At 36.6% G+C, this 16747-nt stretch overlaps 1 protein-coding gene across 1 annotated transcript; it reads left to right on the forward strand.

Moving 5' to 3' along the window:
• The first annotated feature begins 124 nt into the window (after positions 1-124).
• ptk6b (PTK6 protein tyrosine kinase 6b) lies at positions 125-12597 on the forward strand. Its single transcript, XM_083570205.1, has 8 exons — positions 125-552; positions 2680-2801; positions 3128-3288; positions 3653-3821; positions 10582-10740; positions 10970-11151; positions 11982-12135; positions 12368-12597. The coding sequence occupies exons 1-8, from the start codon at positions 218-220 to the stop codon at positions 12547-12549; spliced, it is 1464 nt and encodes a 487-aa protein (XP_083426331.1). The 5' UTR covers positions 125-217; the 3' UTR covers positions 12550-12597.
• Positions 12598-16747: the final 4150 nt, after the last annotated feature.

Below are 16747 nucleotides of genomic sequence, written 5' to 3' on the forward strand. Positions count from 1 at the left end.
GTTACGTCCGTCCTGCGCAGTGTAGGCGTGGAGGAAATGGGGAAGTCTGCACACTTTATGTACTATATATCATTTCCCTCTGATAAGCGTGTTCTGAATTGAATTGTGGGTGGGTGTGTGTTGGGGGTGTGTGTGTGTGTGTGTGTGTGTGTGTGTGTGTGTGTGTGTGCGTTTTTAACCGGAGCGCGCCTTCATACAGCGCACTGTAGAGGAACACATGGAGGAGTGTTTGAAGAGATCGTGTCCGTGTCTCCGGGCTTTATGGGACCGGCTGTTAAAAAGTGAAAAGCGCGATAAGCCCGAGACAAAAGAAGACAGTAATGAGGATCGGACTCAGGGGTCGGGGGACAGCGCAGTGTACATGGCGCTATGGGCTTTCGAGGCGCGTGACACAGACGAGCTGTCGTTCGACGCGGGAGATCGGTTTCGCATCGTGCGGCGCGCGGGGGACTGGTGGACCGCCGCCAAACTGGACCCGAGCGGCTGCGTGCTCGCCGCCGGAATCGTGCCGCACAATTACCTGGAGCGCGCAGATTCGGTTACATCACAACCGTGAGAGTTTAACTTTCCGTCCTTTTTTCCCTTTATAATCCGTTTCTTTCTCTTTATGCGCTTTCTGAAATCACACAGAAAGGAAGCTTTGCGCATTGCCCAAGCTGGTAAGTGGGGGAAAAAAAACCCGAGGTAAGAGTGTAAACCATAAAGCCTTCATTTATAAACAGTGTCTAATCCAAACCACAGTGTCTAATCTAAACCTTAAAGTCCAATTGAAATCACAATGTCTGATCGCAACTAAAAAGTATAATTTAAAAGTGTCCAATTTAAACCAAAGTGTCTAATCTAAACCATAAAGTCTGATTTAAACATGTTTAATTTAAACCACAAAGTCTAATCTAAACCCTAAAGTCTAATTTCAACCATAATGTGTAACTTGAAAGTGTCTAATTTAAACCACAATGTGTAATCGAAAAGCATATAGTCTAATGTACACCATCATGTCTAATCTAAACCACAAAGGTTAATAACAGAAAGTGCCCAATCTAAATTACAATGTCTGATTTAAACAACATTGTCTAATTAAAGTGTCCAATTTAAACTATAGTGTCTAATCTAACCCATTAAGTCCAATGTAAACCACAAAGTATAAAGTAAACCACAATGTCTAAACAAAAGTGCAAGATCTAAACCGTATAGTGTCTAATCTAAAGTATTATGTCTAACTTGAACCATATTGTCTAACTAAAATGAAAGTGTTTATCTCAAACCAGCAGTTGAACTCAGGTCAGAATCACACAAATCTACACAAATAACATGTGTAGACATATTGTGGTAAAACTATGAGAATAATGTAATAAAAATTCCCAAATACTCTAGATTCCGATGGTAAGTTTATGTTGACTCGCACAAACCCACTGTATATGATATACAATATGTCCTGGAATCATAATATAAGTCATGGACATATATTAAAAAGATATATATATATTGAAAAGATATTACATAATCTTTTAACTGTGCAAGGTCGATATAAATCATGAGATAACACTTTTTATAGTGGCATGGTGGACGTGTATAACGCAAAAGACACTATAGCTCTTAAAAGCCATTCTTTGTATGTGTTTTGGTGTGAATCATAAACAAAGGGGTTGTAATTTTCTAATTTTAAAACAGTGGTTCACAACCCACTATTATCAGGGTTATAACGATGAAGCATTTGCTACTGACCAAAACTAGGGTTAGGTTTGTTTTGTTTTAATATTTTTTGTAAACAAATAATTTTTTGGACATACAGTGCCTTTTACAACCCTTAGTCATTCAAGGGGATATTATCAAATCCCTTTAGTCATTCATCACAATAAGTAAGACCAAGTAATATAGATGTGATGTGCGGCAAAACGGTTGTTGACTATCAAAATGGGAAGTGACTAAGAAAATAGCAAAAGCATTTTGAACAATTCCCATTTCCACCACAAGGGCAATAATTAAGTAGGTCTAATCGATTGTAAATGTTATGAATCAATGAAGTGAAGTGGGTGGTTTGAGTGGCTAAAAAAGGTTCCAAGGATCACAGCTAAACAATTGCAGAATTTAGTCGTGTCTTGGAGTCAGTAAGTCTCCAAAATAACAATCCAACGTCGCCTACATCACCACAGGTTTTTGGAAGGGTAGTAAGAAAAATGACTGTAATCTTATCCAGAAAAAAACCTAACATCTTCACTTTCCCAGACATTACTGGAACTTCAAATGAGATCAGGTTCTCTGGTCAGAGAAATCCATAATCAACAAAAAAATGGTCTACATGACCACAAATTCAGCTCCTGATGTGGCCATCCCAGTCAGACATGAATCCCATAGAAACCCTGTTGTATGAATTGAAAAGGAGAGTCCACCAGCATGCCCTTGAAAAAGTGAAGGGTCTGGAGAGTTTGGAGAAATGTTCTCAGATCCCTTGCTATGTATTCTCCAACCTCAACAGGCATTGTAGAAGGAGACTCAGAGCTTCTCAGAGAAAAAAGACAGTTTTTTAAAAAGCTTTTATTGCTCATATTGATCAAGGTTTCTAATATTAGTGGGGGTCAGTGTATTATAGGACCGTAGATCTCTTCACTCTTTTTAACTGTGCAAACTTTTAAAATGCTCAGTGATTTGATATCTTTATTATGACACTATACTTTTTAGGTGGTTCTTTGGGAAAATGAACCGGGTTGAGTGTGTCAGTCACCTCCTGACAAGTCAAAACAAAGAGGGAGCTTTCCTGCTGCGAGTCAGTGAGAATGACAATGTGGGCCATGTAATCTCGGGTGTGTATTTAAAGGCTATTTGCTTTATACTGTCTTTTGTTTTTATTTTGATTATTTGATTATGATGTTATTCATCTTCCAGCCTAAACAAAACAATCATAGCTTGAGCATGCATTATCTCTAGCAACATCACTATGATGTTAAATCTATGAATTCAACTGTTTATTATCTAATAGAGCATGTACTTCCTGTCAGTAAGCTGTTGTTTCTCAGACTGCGATGTTGCCAAATCTTTTTGTTGTGTCTTTGTTTTGTTTTGTTCTGATTTGTTATTTTGTTGTTGTTGTTTTTTTTTTTTGTTCAATTCTTTTCCCCTTTTGAATCAGTTAAGGTAAAAAACAAATCAAAGCACTTTAAGATCTTTCAGTCTAAAAAGGGATTCTACGTGGAGGAATCATGTTGCTTCTCAAGTTTGCTGGATCTTGTACAACACTATCAGAGTCATCCTCTGGCCCCTTCATACAAACTTGGGAAACCTTGTGTCAGGGTGAGGCTTTCTGTCTGTGTTTAATTGTACTTTTAAAAAATTTTTGGTTTCTAATTACATTTATGTTGCACATCATTTTACATTATATTCTGACCTGTTGTTTGTCTTCTCAAAAATACAGAACAGTTGAGGAAGTGCTTTTTTTTTTTTTTAACTCTCGCTGTTATGTAATTAGAAACCGTACAGCATTTTTCAAAATACAAAGCAGACATGATGAATAATAATAATAAAGGTTCATTTATTATTACATTAGTAATAATTGTAATTACATTTGTACATTATTAGTACATTAATATTTTTCTGTGCAGATTGCATTGAAATAGACATATAAATATATGGAAATATGTAACACCCTGTTTTTCAGAGAAAGCCTGTGTCCCAGGACCTTTCTCACACCACAGTAGACATGTGGGAACTTCCCAAAGAGGACTTCACCTTGGAGGACAAGTTGGGCAGTGGTTACTTTGCTGATGTTTATCTGGGCAAGTGGAAGAACCATACGCAGGTGGCCATCAAAATTCTCAAGAAAAATGGTAAGCTGTCGCATGAATTTAAGTAATATTATTCGCCTTATATGTACAGCTAATAGAGGACAAAAAAAGATATGGATCTTTTAACTGTATGCTTGCTAAAACTCGAAAAAGTCAGTATACCTGCATATCATTTCCTGGGTAATAATCAGACAGTATACAATATAACCGCTAATAAATTTCAGCCTGATTTTAAAGTGACAGCACTTACAAAAGAAAACTGATGTTTCTGTGCATTAAAAAAAAAAAAAGAAAAAAATCAATAAAGCCTTTCTGTGCATGAAATGATATCTCCTGAGTCACAGTGCCTTCCACTGTATTATGTGGTGAAGGTTGGTAAAAGCATGCACAAAAGAGTGGACACACATGCTAGGGAAGAGGGTTTATTTAAATAACAGTCCAAAATGGCAGGCAGAACGTGAAATAGGCTAAGGTAGAGCAATTAACGGACAACAATACAAGGGCAAAACCGTGAATGAGAACAAGAAAATGAAATGAGAACAGAAACCAGGAAACACATGAAACATGAACAAAAATGGCTTGGTAATCGCAGTAGAAACTAGACGAGTTAGTTTGCGAAGTAACAAACACACACACACACACACACACACAGATATAAATACACACATAATTCTAGAAACAATATTGTAAACAGGGAAATGTGAACAAAAGAAACAATAAAATGACAGAAGTAGACATGACATTTTAAAAACGTGTCACAAACCAAAATAAAAGCATGTGGAACATAAAAATTTTAGCAAGCATCACAGCTGCTGCACATTTTAATGCTGGGTGGTTGGGGACAGAGAGCGGGGGGGGGTTTGGGGGGTCTCTGACAACATATATTAAGGTCCCTTCTTTGTACTCCAACCTCTGTGGGCTAAAAGTCCATACTAGAGTCTGGTTGTTGAGGCAGCCATTTTCTTTGCAATGTCTTTGCTTGTTGCCCCCCGCTGTGAAGGTCATGGATTGAGGCTGGGTCTCTGTCCCCTGGCATGAGCAGGGCGTGAAAGAAAGCTGTGCTGTCCAACATGGAATGGAAGGCCTCCTTGTTGGCCCTGGGCTGGGACATGGTATGGGTGCTCACCCCATTGGCATTCTGGCAGGAGCATGGCATGGGACTTTGCATTCCTTCCCTCATAAAAAAGCAGGAACAGGGTATCAGTCAGGGTGAACCTCTCCAGCGAGGCCATCAGTCCTCTCATGCCAGACACTCACATAGATCCAGCCACTGTGCAAATTACCCCATAACCTTAAGATAAAGTTTCGCTAAATTCTATTGCTTTATGGCTATATTTATGCTAATCCAATTTCTTTGTTTAATGCCAGATAAACTTTTTTAAACATATATACCCAAATACATTTTAACAAATTTACATTTTTCAGTTGGCTGGATTTTTCCTTTTAGTTATAGTTTCTCTGTACCTATAAATGTTAAAAGGATTTCACCTGCAGTGCAAATTGCTTTTCTAGTACAGTGGATTTTCTACATTTGATTATATTCGTTATGAGCTCTACCTCTTCTTACACACTAGGCAGAAACATCAGAGGTAGTTACATACAAAACATAAAAAAACACCTAAAAAGTGGGAACTTAACTGCACCAATGCATGCTTACTTAAAAGGCCACAAAATTAAGCTGATCAGAAGGAAGTGATGTTGCACAAGTTTCAAAGGAAAACAGTCTCAAAATAATAGTGAAACAGCCTGTAATACACCGCTGCTTAACATTTTCACATTGGCCAGGATTCAGGGCAGATATATATATATAGTCACTTTAAAATAATCTCTATACACGCAGTCTGTTACTGCGGGTTGCTTGTCCGTGGTAAGGAACGCAAGTTAACACGTGTCTATGACTAATATAGGTGAAATTCGCATCTAAATACAATCTAAATTTTACTTGGGTATAATGAGAAAATATACAAAATATGATTGTTGGAAACGTGTATTTTACATTATACATTCACCTCCAAAAGTATTACACAGAAAAGCCAGATATTTTATACAATGAAGATCTAAAGATATGATTATATTTGCTGATATTTACATCTAGATGTGAGCATGTGATTGGCATGTGGGTTTTTCCCCCAGATGGTACTCTGTTAGATTGTTTGTTTAAGCAGTTAATATACTCTAGGTATAAGCCTTGAGTTTTATCATTTTATGGATCGCTCTGTCAGAGTGCCAATCCAACACAATTTGTTCAAATGGAAAGTCTGGAGTTGGGTGTGCTAATTGTTCTACGTGTGGTGTGTAGTGCTGAATACAAATTACACAGTATTTGGTCAATTTGTCGGGAAATACCGAGAAGACAGTTGCTCCTTATTGGTGCCTCCATACCCCCTTTTGAAACATGATCTGACCCATGTATCAGTTTCGGCAAAAAGGGCAAGCGCATAGAGGGAAGTGAATCCTAACGAAGATCTGTGCGAGGATTTTTAACACAATTCGACTGGTAGCAGTGCAGTTATTAAGTTGTTGTGTAGCAGATTTCATGCATCAATAAACTCAAAGGATTGGACAGCCAGCAAAAGATAAGGTAGCTGTAGACATTAGCCTCCTCCTCTAGGTGAACTGAAGGGAGAGCCAGAACATGTCCATTAGTTTTAGCATGCCTTCACAGTCTGGGGCTAAAGCACTTAAAAAAATTTAAATAAATAGAATAAATGCATGCAACCCAGTAAAAATACAATTCTAAAAGTCTTTCTTCCATCATACCTGTACAAAACAATCATACTGGCCTATGTCATCACCCCGTAGTTCTTTTTTCTCCTACAAAATCTTTCACAAATAAATCATTACATCAAAAATTAATTAGATCTCTTTAATAAAATATACTCTACAAAGTCAGTAGTCAAACAACATAACTAATGTAAGGAAAGGAAATATCATCAGTTCATCAGTAGGCAATGGCTTCAGCTTTTTGGGGATAAAAAACCCCACAAGATGGCTATTAGCTATAGCTAAAGGAAGGATTCCAATAAAAGTCACAAATAAAAAATAAAAAAAACAGTTCCAAGAGCAACACTACAGGACACTACCATCATCTTATTTGCACATAATCAGCATAAACACACTCAATTTAACCACGCATCTATTGGCCTCATTCACAGACTGGGTCTTATAATATTATTATTATCTATATTATACATTTATAATCTTGGAACCAAGAGCACTGGAGGTGTTCCAGTAATCATTCTCCCACTTAAAAAAAAAAAAGGACACGCAAAACTTTAACAACATACTCCCATAGCCTAAGAAACATTACTGGGATGAAACTAAAACCGTTAAAAAGAAATACAAATACAGATCTGTACAAATATGAAAATAATACAAACAATAATGGAATAAATCTTACCAACTGCAGTACGGTACATTCCTGTAATTTGAAAAGTATGTCAGTGTTAATCAACACAAAATCTTGGATATCTGAAGTGCTGGTAGGAAACAATGCAATGCTGTTTTCTTTTCCACTGAATCAGCATGGGCATTACCTACAGATCTAGTATTAGAGTGCTTAGCGTGACATTCACAAACTGCAGTAAAAGACGGAGTGTAATCGCATCCAATAAATTCAAACAGTGGAGAATGACGAATTGGCTTTTCTGAAGGTAGTCAGTTTCCAAAATTTGCATGCATCTTCAGCTGCAGAGAACTTATGAGTCAGTGTAGGTTGTGAGAGATTGGCCTGTTGAAGAGAAGCATGCTCTCGTGAGTGAAAGTAATTCAGATGGTTTTGCTGAGAGATGTGAAAGGAGGTTGTGAGACTCGAGCACATCGAAAGTATCAGCAGTTGCATATACAGTATACAGTGGAGTACCAGCAAGTAAGTTAGCACTGGTTTATTCAGTGTTATGTGCAAAACACGTAAACTGTGATGGGTTATTACTTTCAGTTAATTTGAAACAAAGTGGTTGGATTCAGTATTTTGCAACAATTAATAATGGCAGACGCATGCATTTGTTAAATGAGCCATCCGAACTGGTGTGAAAAGGTCATGACATATGTGGTACATAAACATCCAGTTTGTGCATTGCTGCTAGGTAGAAATGGGAAGGATGGATTCAGCTGTCGAACATTATTTTATATTCATAAAAATACAATTTCTTATCTAGCCTGTATTGCTCAAATGTGGATCAGATAAAATTGCTGTTCAGAAACAATCCTGTCCATTGGACATGATTATGTCATTTAAATGCCAAAAGATGGCCATGTGCAGTATCTTGTTTTAAGATGTTATCTTATAAGATGTAATTAAAGTTATTGTAGGCATTAAGCATGCCAAGCCAACTCATCACCTGTCATTTTGTGGAAGGCTTTGGTTAATTAAACATGCTAGCTATCTCATCTTAGCCATCTGTCGCCTTTCAGATATTAGGAGGTGCCTTAAATAATTAAACTTTAGCTTGGATCAGCAACAGCTTACATTTGGAAACACTTGTGGCAATTTGGTGTCCGCTTCTCATTGCTCCCTAGACGCTCTATCTAATTTGTAAACGTGCTGCCCCCTGGTGGGGAAAACGATTTAAAGTTTATTTTACACATTTACTTTTAACACATTTACTTTTAACACATTTTAACACATAAGGCTGTAACTAAATGTGTTAAAAGTAAATGTGTAAAATAAACGATTTTAAGTTTATTTTACACATTTACTTTTAACACATTTAGTTACAGCCTAATTCCAAAATGCATTAAATTCATTATTTTCCTAAAATATTCTACAATAAATACCCCACAATTACAATGTGAAATGTTGAAATCTTTGCAGGTTTATTACTAAACAAAAAGAAATAATATGTACATAAGTATTCACAGCCTTTGCGCAATACTTTGTTGAAGCAGCTTTGGCACCAATTACAGCCTCAAGTTTTTTTGAGTAAATGTTTAAAGCATGTTTCTTGGGGTTCAAGTCTGGGCTCTGGCTGGGCCACTCACGGACATTCACAAAGTTGTCCTGTAGCCACTCCTTTGTTATCTTGGCTGTGTGCTTAGAGTTGTTTTCCTGTTGAAAGATTAACCGTCAGAGCGCTCTGGAGCAGGCGTTCATTAAGGATGTCACTGTACATTGCTGCATTCATATTTCCCTCAATCCTGACTAGTCTTCCAGTTCCTGCCGCTTAAAAACATCCCCACAGCATGTTGCTGCCACCACCATGCTCTACTGTAGGGATGGTATTGGACAGGTGATGAGTGGTGCCTGGTTTCCTCCAAACATGACGTTTGGCATTCAGGCCAAAGAGTTTAATCTTTGTTTCATCAGACCAGAGAATTTTGTTACTGATGGTCTGAGAGTCCTTCAGGTGACTTTTGGCAAATTACAGGCGGACTGTCATGTACCTTTTACTGAGGAGTGGCTTGTTCTTCTGAAAGGTTCTTCTCTTTCAATAGAGAAACACTGGAGCTTTTTCAGAGTGACCATTTAGTTCTTGGTCACCTCACGGACTAAGGCCCTTCTCTCCCGATCGCTTAGTTTGACCGGGCGGCCCGCTCTAGGAAGAGTATTGGTGTCTCCAAACTACTTCTATTTAAGGATGATGGAGGCCACTGTGCTCATCGGGACGTTTAATGATGCAGACATTTTTCTCATCCATCAACAGTGGAAACAGGATGCACCTGAGTTTAATTTTGACAAAGGCTGTGAATTCTTATTTACATGTGATTATTATTTTTTTTTTTTCATTTTTTATTTGTAATACATTTGCAAAGATTTCAACTTCTTTCACGCTGTCATTATTGGGTATGTTTGTAGAGTTTTGAGGAAAATAATGAATTTTATCTAATTTAAAATAATGCTGTAACATAACAAAAAGTGAAAAATGTAAAGCTCTGTAAATACTTTCCGGGGGCACTGTGAAAGAATTCAGCAGATTTTTCTTCAGAATAGATTTAACTATATATATATATATATATATATATATATATATATATATATATATATATATATATATATATATATATATATATATATATATATATATATATATATATATATACACACATCAGTAGTTGCTGCAACATAATTTGCTTATTAGATAACTAAATTAATTAATATATAAACAAATAAACAAACAAATAAATAAGTAATTCTTCCCGTGGGCTCACCACCTGCAGGAGGGACCGTAGGGGACGGTTCTGTGAGGATTGGGCAGCAGTCGAAGGCGGGGGCCTGCTTAGACTGCTGCCCCCGCGACCCGAATTACGGATAAGCGGGAGAAAATGAATGAATGAATGATAAATAAGTAATTGTTTTGTATAAATAGTATCTCATGAACACAGTGTTAGTATTTCTCTTTGTGGCTTTAGCGTATCATCTCATACCTAGAAAGTAGAACAATTGGGGGTTTGACAGTTTAGTGGCTTTCTCGCAGTCTTGAGATTTGACTAGTGATGAACTTTAATCCCGAAACTGCATTATGTTAATTTAAACTACGGCAAACTTCCCATTTCTGGTCCTGGTGGACATTGTCCTGCAAATTTCCGTGCTTTCTTGCTCCCAGCACACCTGACTTAATTAACAGCCTTTCCTTAGTTAAAAACACCAACGTGTACTTTTCCATATTCATTCAGTGAACCCTTACATCCTGTTAATGGAAGAATTATCATGTTAGAAGAGACCACAGCTCTTTATATCATAGGATGAAGCTGATTAGTGAGAAAAACTTTGCATTGATTTCCGGTGATACAAAGATGGACACAAACTATGGCATGAAAATAAAGCATTTTATGTTTACTATTATTTTCTGTGTCTCCCACTCAGAGTCTCTGAACCAGAAAACTTTTCACATGGAGGTTGAGGTTTTGAAACGGTTGCGTCACAACCACCTTATTTCACTGTTCGCAATATGCACGTCCTCGGCCCCCTATTACATCATCACTGAGTACATGGAGAAGGGAAACCTGCAGAATTTGCTCCGTAGTAAGTTTTTATTCTCAGTCTTATTGTTTGAGCAACAGTAATGAAAAAAGCACAAGAGGCTTAGACTTTCTGAGCACTTTAATCGATAACCCTGTTCATCCTTTTAAAAATGGTAACCTTTTGGGAAATAGTGTGTTTTACTGTCAACGCAGCTGTAAAATATATTGGCTCGAGCTGTAAATTATTTTTTAAATCAATTTTTTTCCTCTACTCTGTTTGCATTTATGAGGTCCAGAGGGCAACGCTTTAGACCCTGAAATCCTGACTAACATGGCATTCCAGGTGGCGGATGGGATGACTTACCTGGAGACTAACAATAGTATTCACAGAGACCTGGCAGCTCGCAATGTACTTGTTAGTGAAGGGTATCTGTGCAAAGTGGCTGACTTTGGTTTAGCCCGATTTGTCAAGGTGATTTTTGCTAAATATTTTATCTTTGTAAATATTTAATTGGAGTTTGTACATTATGCTGCAGCAGTAGATGTTATAGGCTGTAACTATTATAATATTCAATAGACCCTTCTGTGCTATAGGATGCTTAATTTTTTTTTTGGTATATTGGTAAAGTATTTTAGCTTGGACATATTTGGTAAAAACTAAATTTTATTTTGTGATTTTGTGATTCTTTTCTCTGTCTATACTATATTTGCCACTCAGTTAGATATTAATGCTGTAATGTTTTGTTTTCCACTTTCAAACATACCACTTTCACAATCCAAATGATGATCCGGTATATAAAGAACTGATTGTAAATTTGAATTAAGCACGGAAGTGTGTAAAGTGGTTCAATATACCAGTGTTTATTACTTATGTATCGAGCCGTCAGAACACTTATTAAAGATGTGACTGAATATAAATAAAATCTTCAAATTGAACAATTTTAAACAAATACAGATATGATTACGATTTATTAAGACTAGAAATGTGTGTTAGGTATTCTGCATTAAGAAACAAACAAATAAGGTGATTAACTAAAAACTTTATTTGTATGTTCATTTCCCATTTTCTTCATCCTTCTAAAACACATGTTCACAATCATGCAGCGTTTATAATGAAATTGCACTAAAAGAACACTTTGATTATTAGCAGCAACACTGTATTCCTACTTTATAAAACAAAATCAACAAACAAAAGAAACTCAGATAAAATGTTGCTAGTTTGCTTTTGCTGTCAACTGGAAACTGTTCCCTGACTTGGGAAAGCCATTTTTGTTTTCACTGTTTGTTATATTGCGCTTGCAGGAGCCATTCTACTTGTCAAATGATACAAAGATACCTTTCAAATGGACAGCTCCTGAAGCCATCGAGCATGGCCTTTTCTCAAATAAATCCGATGTCTGGTCTTTTGGCATTCTCTTGTATGAGATTTATTCGTATGGTGCAAATCCGTATCCAGGTAAACTCTAATCTGCTTTCTTGGATTTCTTTTCCAAAACGTATTACTAGTACATAGATATTATAAGTTGTGGTTTTAGGTCAGAGTAAGCACAATGCAAATCATTTTCTTGCAGTCAACATTAATTCTGTCAGTTGTGTCATTTTGTTAACAGACTGATTTTTTTACATAAATAAATTAGGTGTTAAAATTTAAACAAAATCTTTTGTTGTTGTTGTTTTGCATTTGGTAGGAACCAGTAAAAGAGCTCTACTTGCGGAGCTGAAAGGTGGCTATAGGATGCCTGCTCCTCCCAAATGTCCTCAGTTCATCTCCAAGATTATGGAGTCCTGTTGGAGCGATCAGGCAGGGGATCGGCCAAGTTTTAAGCAGCTGAGAATTGAGCTTCATGACCACATTAATCACGTGTATTAGCTCTCTCTCTCTCTATATATATATATATCTATATATATATATATATATATATATATATATATATATATATATATATATATATATCCTGTTTGTATATAATGTACATATGTTCTTCCATGTACAGCATGTGATTCAGATTTTACCTAAAAGTCTAGTGAGGATTAAAGACATTATCATGCATAAAAATGTCTTGGTATATGACCTGTACACAATGTTTTAAATGTAATAATATTAAGTGTATTCATTTTTATACAAGATGAAGTGCATGAAAAGCTGCTGTAATGATATTGCTGAGATGTTAATGCACTATTATCACTAGCAAGTGCGTATGGAAATATATGATTTTGCTTTAAGATATGTACCCAATGTCAGGCGTAGACACTGTACATGATAATGAGAACAGAGTTTTTAATAGAAGCATAATTCGTTGTGTGATAGTAGACCATGACACCAAAGCAGCATTCGATCATAGGAAAATTAACTTATAAAAATAAAGCTCAGAGTAGTGACATGTCAAAATGTGAAAAACACAAACTAAAGACAAGAAAACGCCACCCAATTTAACCCAACTCATAAAAGGCTGACAGATTTAAGCCACAGTTTCTAAACTTTGGAGTACTTTTGGTGCTACAGGGTTTTTATTGCTCCCAGTTTACTCAATCCACTAGGTTATAGTACTCGCTGAAAATCTACTCAACATACAATTTAAACTCCTTAGATGTCTACATTTACGGCCAAATAGGAATTGTTTTAGTGGAGTATGTTGTATAGAACATCACAGAATGATCATAACTTTTATTAACTATCACAGTACTATTTGCTTTAAAGAACGAAAAAATAATAATAATAAAGTACAAATTTATTTTAAACATCCTTATATTTTGGTGTGTTTCTGAAATGAGTATTATAGCATTGGCCTGCAGTTTGAATAATTTTCATTATTTTACATAATGATGCCTGCAGTACAGTAAAATAAATTATTGGGTAACATGTTCAGAAAATAGGTTGTTTTCATACAGGAAACTTTCAGTATTTACAATTTTCTCGAATGGAGAGGGAATTATAGATTAGATTAGATTAAATTAGATTGGATTGGATTGGATTGGATTAGATTCAATTTTATTGCCATTGTGCAAGGTACATGTACAGAGCCAATTAAATGCAGTTAGCATCTAACCAGAAGTGCATAAGTGGCCTATTTACAAAAAATAGCAGTAAGATAAATAGGGTATGAGGTCCATGTATACAGTCGTGAGGGTGATTAATGTACAGAATGTGCAGTAGGTAATATTATATGGTATATATATATATATATATATATATATATATATATATATATATATATATATATATATATATATATATATATAGTAATATACAATATACTGTGCAAAGGAATTTAGTAAAATCAGGTCTAATGAAATCGGTCAGGCGGTTACAAGTCAAGATTTACCACAAGGTGGCACTTTCATTGTATGCATTTATTTTTGCAAAATAAAACATAGCCATATAACCTGGAGAATATATAGAAAATACAAACAGTTCATGTGCCAGGGTATATTATGTTTGTTTTTTGTTTTTTTGTCAAGGCTGCAAATATATTTCCAGACTAAAACTGTATGTACAGCATGTTGCTATGAAGACCACAACATGCGGTTCCCTCCGAACGTTTTGAGAATATTTGGGTTTGAAATCAGAAGACAAATATGGGACAGTAGATCAGAATGTCAGCTTGAATTTGTTGCTATTTACTGCAACATGTTACCTACAGGTGTTTCTTGTTAAAGGTGTCTTGTTACCTTGTTGAAACAGTTAATAACTCTTAATGTTTATAGGCCTTTGGTTACTGCATTTATATACTGTATGACCATTTATAGCTAAATATATCCACTCTAATTAGAGGGAAATTCATCATGCTGATCATGATAATGACTCAAAATAAATTGCTGATACAGCAGAAGACTTTATTAGCCCAATTGAGCAGTTCATGGTCTGGTAAGGAGACTAAAGAGAAACAAACAGCTAGAAGAAGTTCTAATACAAGCCTGTGAAAGCACCATGAAAGAAGAATGCAATAGTCCCCAGCTTCATAAAGTTATGGCAAGTAAAGGATATAAAACCAAATATTATTACTTTACCAAACCCAGTGTTATTTACTTCGACATCCTAAAAGAGACCACTATCAACAGAATTTTTTTTTTTTTACCATAGAATAAAAGTGATCATTTAGAAAAATCCAAACCTCACCAGCAACCTGCTCACTGCAGCGAAAATGCAGCCACCAGACTTTATCACTTATTTTCATGTCTTTATCTTTTAATTCTCTTGCAATAAATATGATAAAGCTAACCGATCAAGACCAAATCTACTTACAACACAGAAATGAGGCAAAGATATTAAAGCTAGTACAGGCTCTCTATTAGATATACAATCTCATAAAGCTAAACATGTACATTTTCCTGTTTTTTTCATCTGGGTTTTTTTGTTTTGTTTTGTTTTTTGGGGGTTTTTGTGTGTGTGCTTGCTACAGTGCACCACCAGGTCATGGATTGCAGGTTAGGTTAGAGTGTTCATGCAGCGCCTGTGTGATGAAGTTTAAAGAACAGTGCTGACACGTGCTGAATTTGACCAAATCAGGCCCCGACCGAGGGTAAAGCACTCTCTGAACATTGATACTGAAGAAAAAAAATTGCACTATTTGTCTGAGTCTGCATGTTGCATAATGTCTGTTTTGGTGAGTGCATGTATGTTTTGAGATGAGGAAGTGTTTTTGTAACATTGTAGTATGTAGTATTGGCATCTAATCTAATTCATATGTGTCATGCTGACTTTATCACATGTTTTGTGGCACTCCAAAGCACTTTAAAACCTGTTATGATATGATGTGTATTTCTGTATGAACTCTGGTGATCTCTTTATTTATTCATGGTATTCTTTAATAGCTTTACTGTACATTTGAATCAGTAGCTATTTTCATAAGTTTCTTGTTAATATATTTTTTTCGTCCAGTTTGTAAGCAGGTGCAGTATAACACTGTAGAGGAAACGTTCCATGTAAATGATTCTATAGATCAGAATTTATCTTTCTATGAATGAAAAGTTTTTTATTATAAACAAACAGCTAGGGTAGCTCAGTGCTTAAAGCATTGGACATTGGACAATCTTCTCAAGAAGATACTATAGACGATATAGAAGAATACTATAGAAATTAAACTTGGATACATTTTAGAGTAGTCAGAAAGTTGAATGAAAGTAAAAAAAAAAAAAGAATGTGGTAAAAAAGGGTGAAATGAAGCCCATTCAAGAATTTAGGGAGATTCACAAAGAGTGGACTGCAGCTGGAGTCAGTGCTTCAAGAGCCACCACGCACAGACGTATCCATGGGCTACAAGTGACACATTCCCTGTATCAATCCCAAGTATCTTAACTGGGCAAAGGACAAAAATGACTGGTCTGTTGCTCAGTGGGCCAAAGTCGTCTTTTCAGATGAAAGAAGAGGTCCCAGAGTCTGAAGGAAAAGAGCAGAGGCACATAATCCAAGTTGCTTGAGGTCCAGTGTAAAGTTTGCACAGTCAGTGGTGGTTTGGGGAGTGGTGTCATCTGCTGGTGTTGGTCCACTGTGTTTTATCAAGTCTAAGGTCAGCACCGCCGTCTACCAGGAAGTTTTTCGAGCACTTCCTGCTTCCCTCGGCTGACCAGCCTAATGGAGATGCTGATTTTATTTTCCAGCAGGATTTGACATCTGCCCACACTGCCCAAAGCACCAAAAGTTGGTTAAATGACCATGGTGTTGGTGTGCTTGACTGGCCAGCAAACTCACCAGACCTGAACCCCATAGAGAATCTATGGGGTATTGCCAAGAGGAAATTCCCAGTCAGCAAACAAATTTGGCCCAGATTTGGCATTCATCTGGCACAGCTGGCATTAATCTGGCACTGGCATACAGCATGTGGGCCAAACATGGCCCGGTTTGGCAGAGGTGGTACTGTTTTTTAAGTGGCTCACGAAAAACATGGGCCAGATGTCATTTAGGACCAGGTATGGGTATTTAACTTGGCTGAGACTTGGGCCAGTTATGGCCCATGTGTGGCCCTTGTCTGGAATCCAGACCTGGTCCACACTAGGACCGTAATTCATTGCGGTATGTGGGCCAAGCAAAAGCTGGGTGTGTGGGCCGGAGCTGGGCCAAAGAAAAATTG

Source organism: Silurus aristotelis, assembly GCF_946808225.1.
Source record: "Silurus aristotelis genome assembly, chromosome: 19".
Lineage (NCBI taxonomy): Eukaryota > Metazoa > Chordata > Actinopteri > Siluriformes > Siluridae > Silurus > Silurus aristotelis.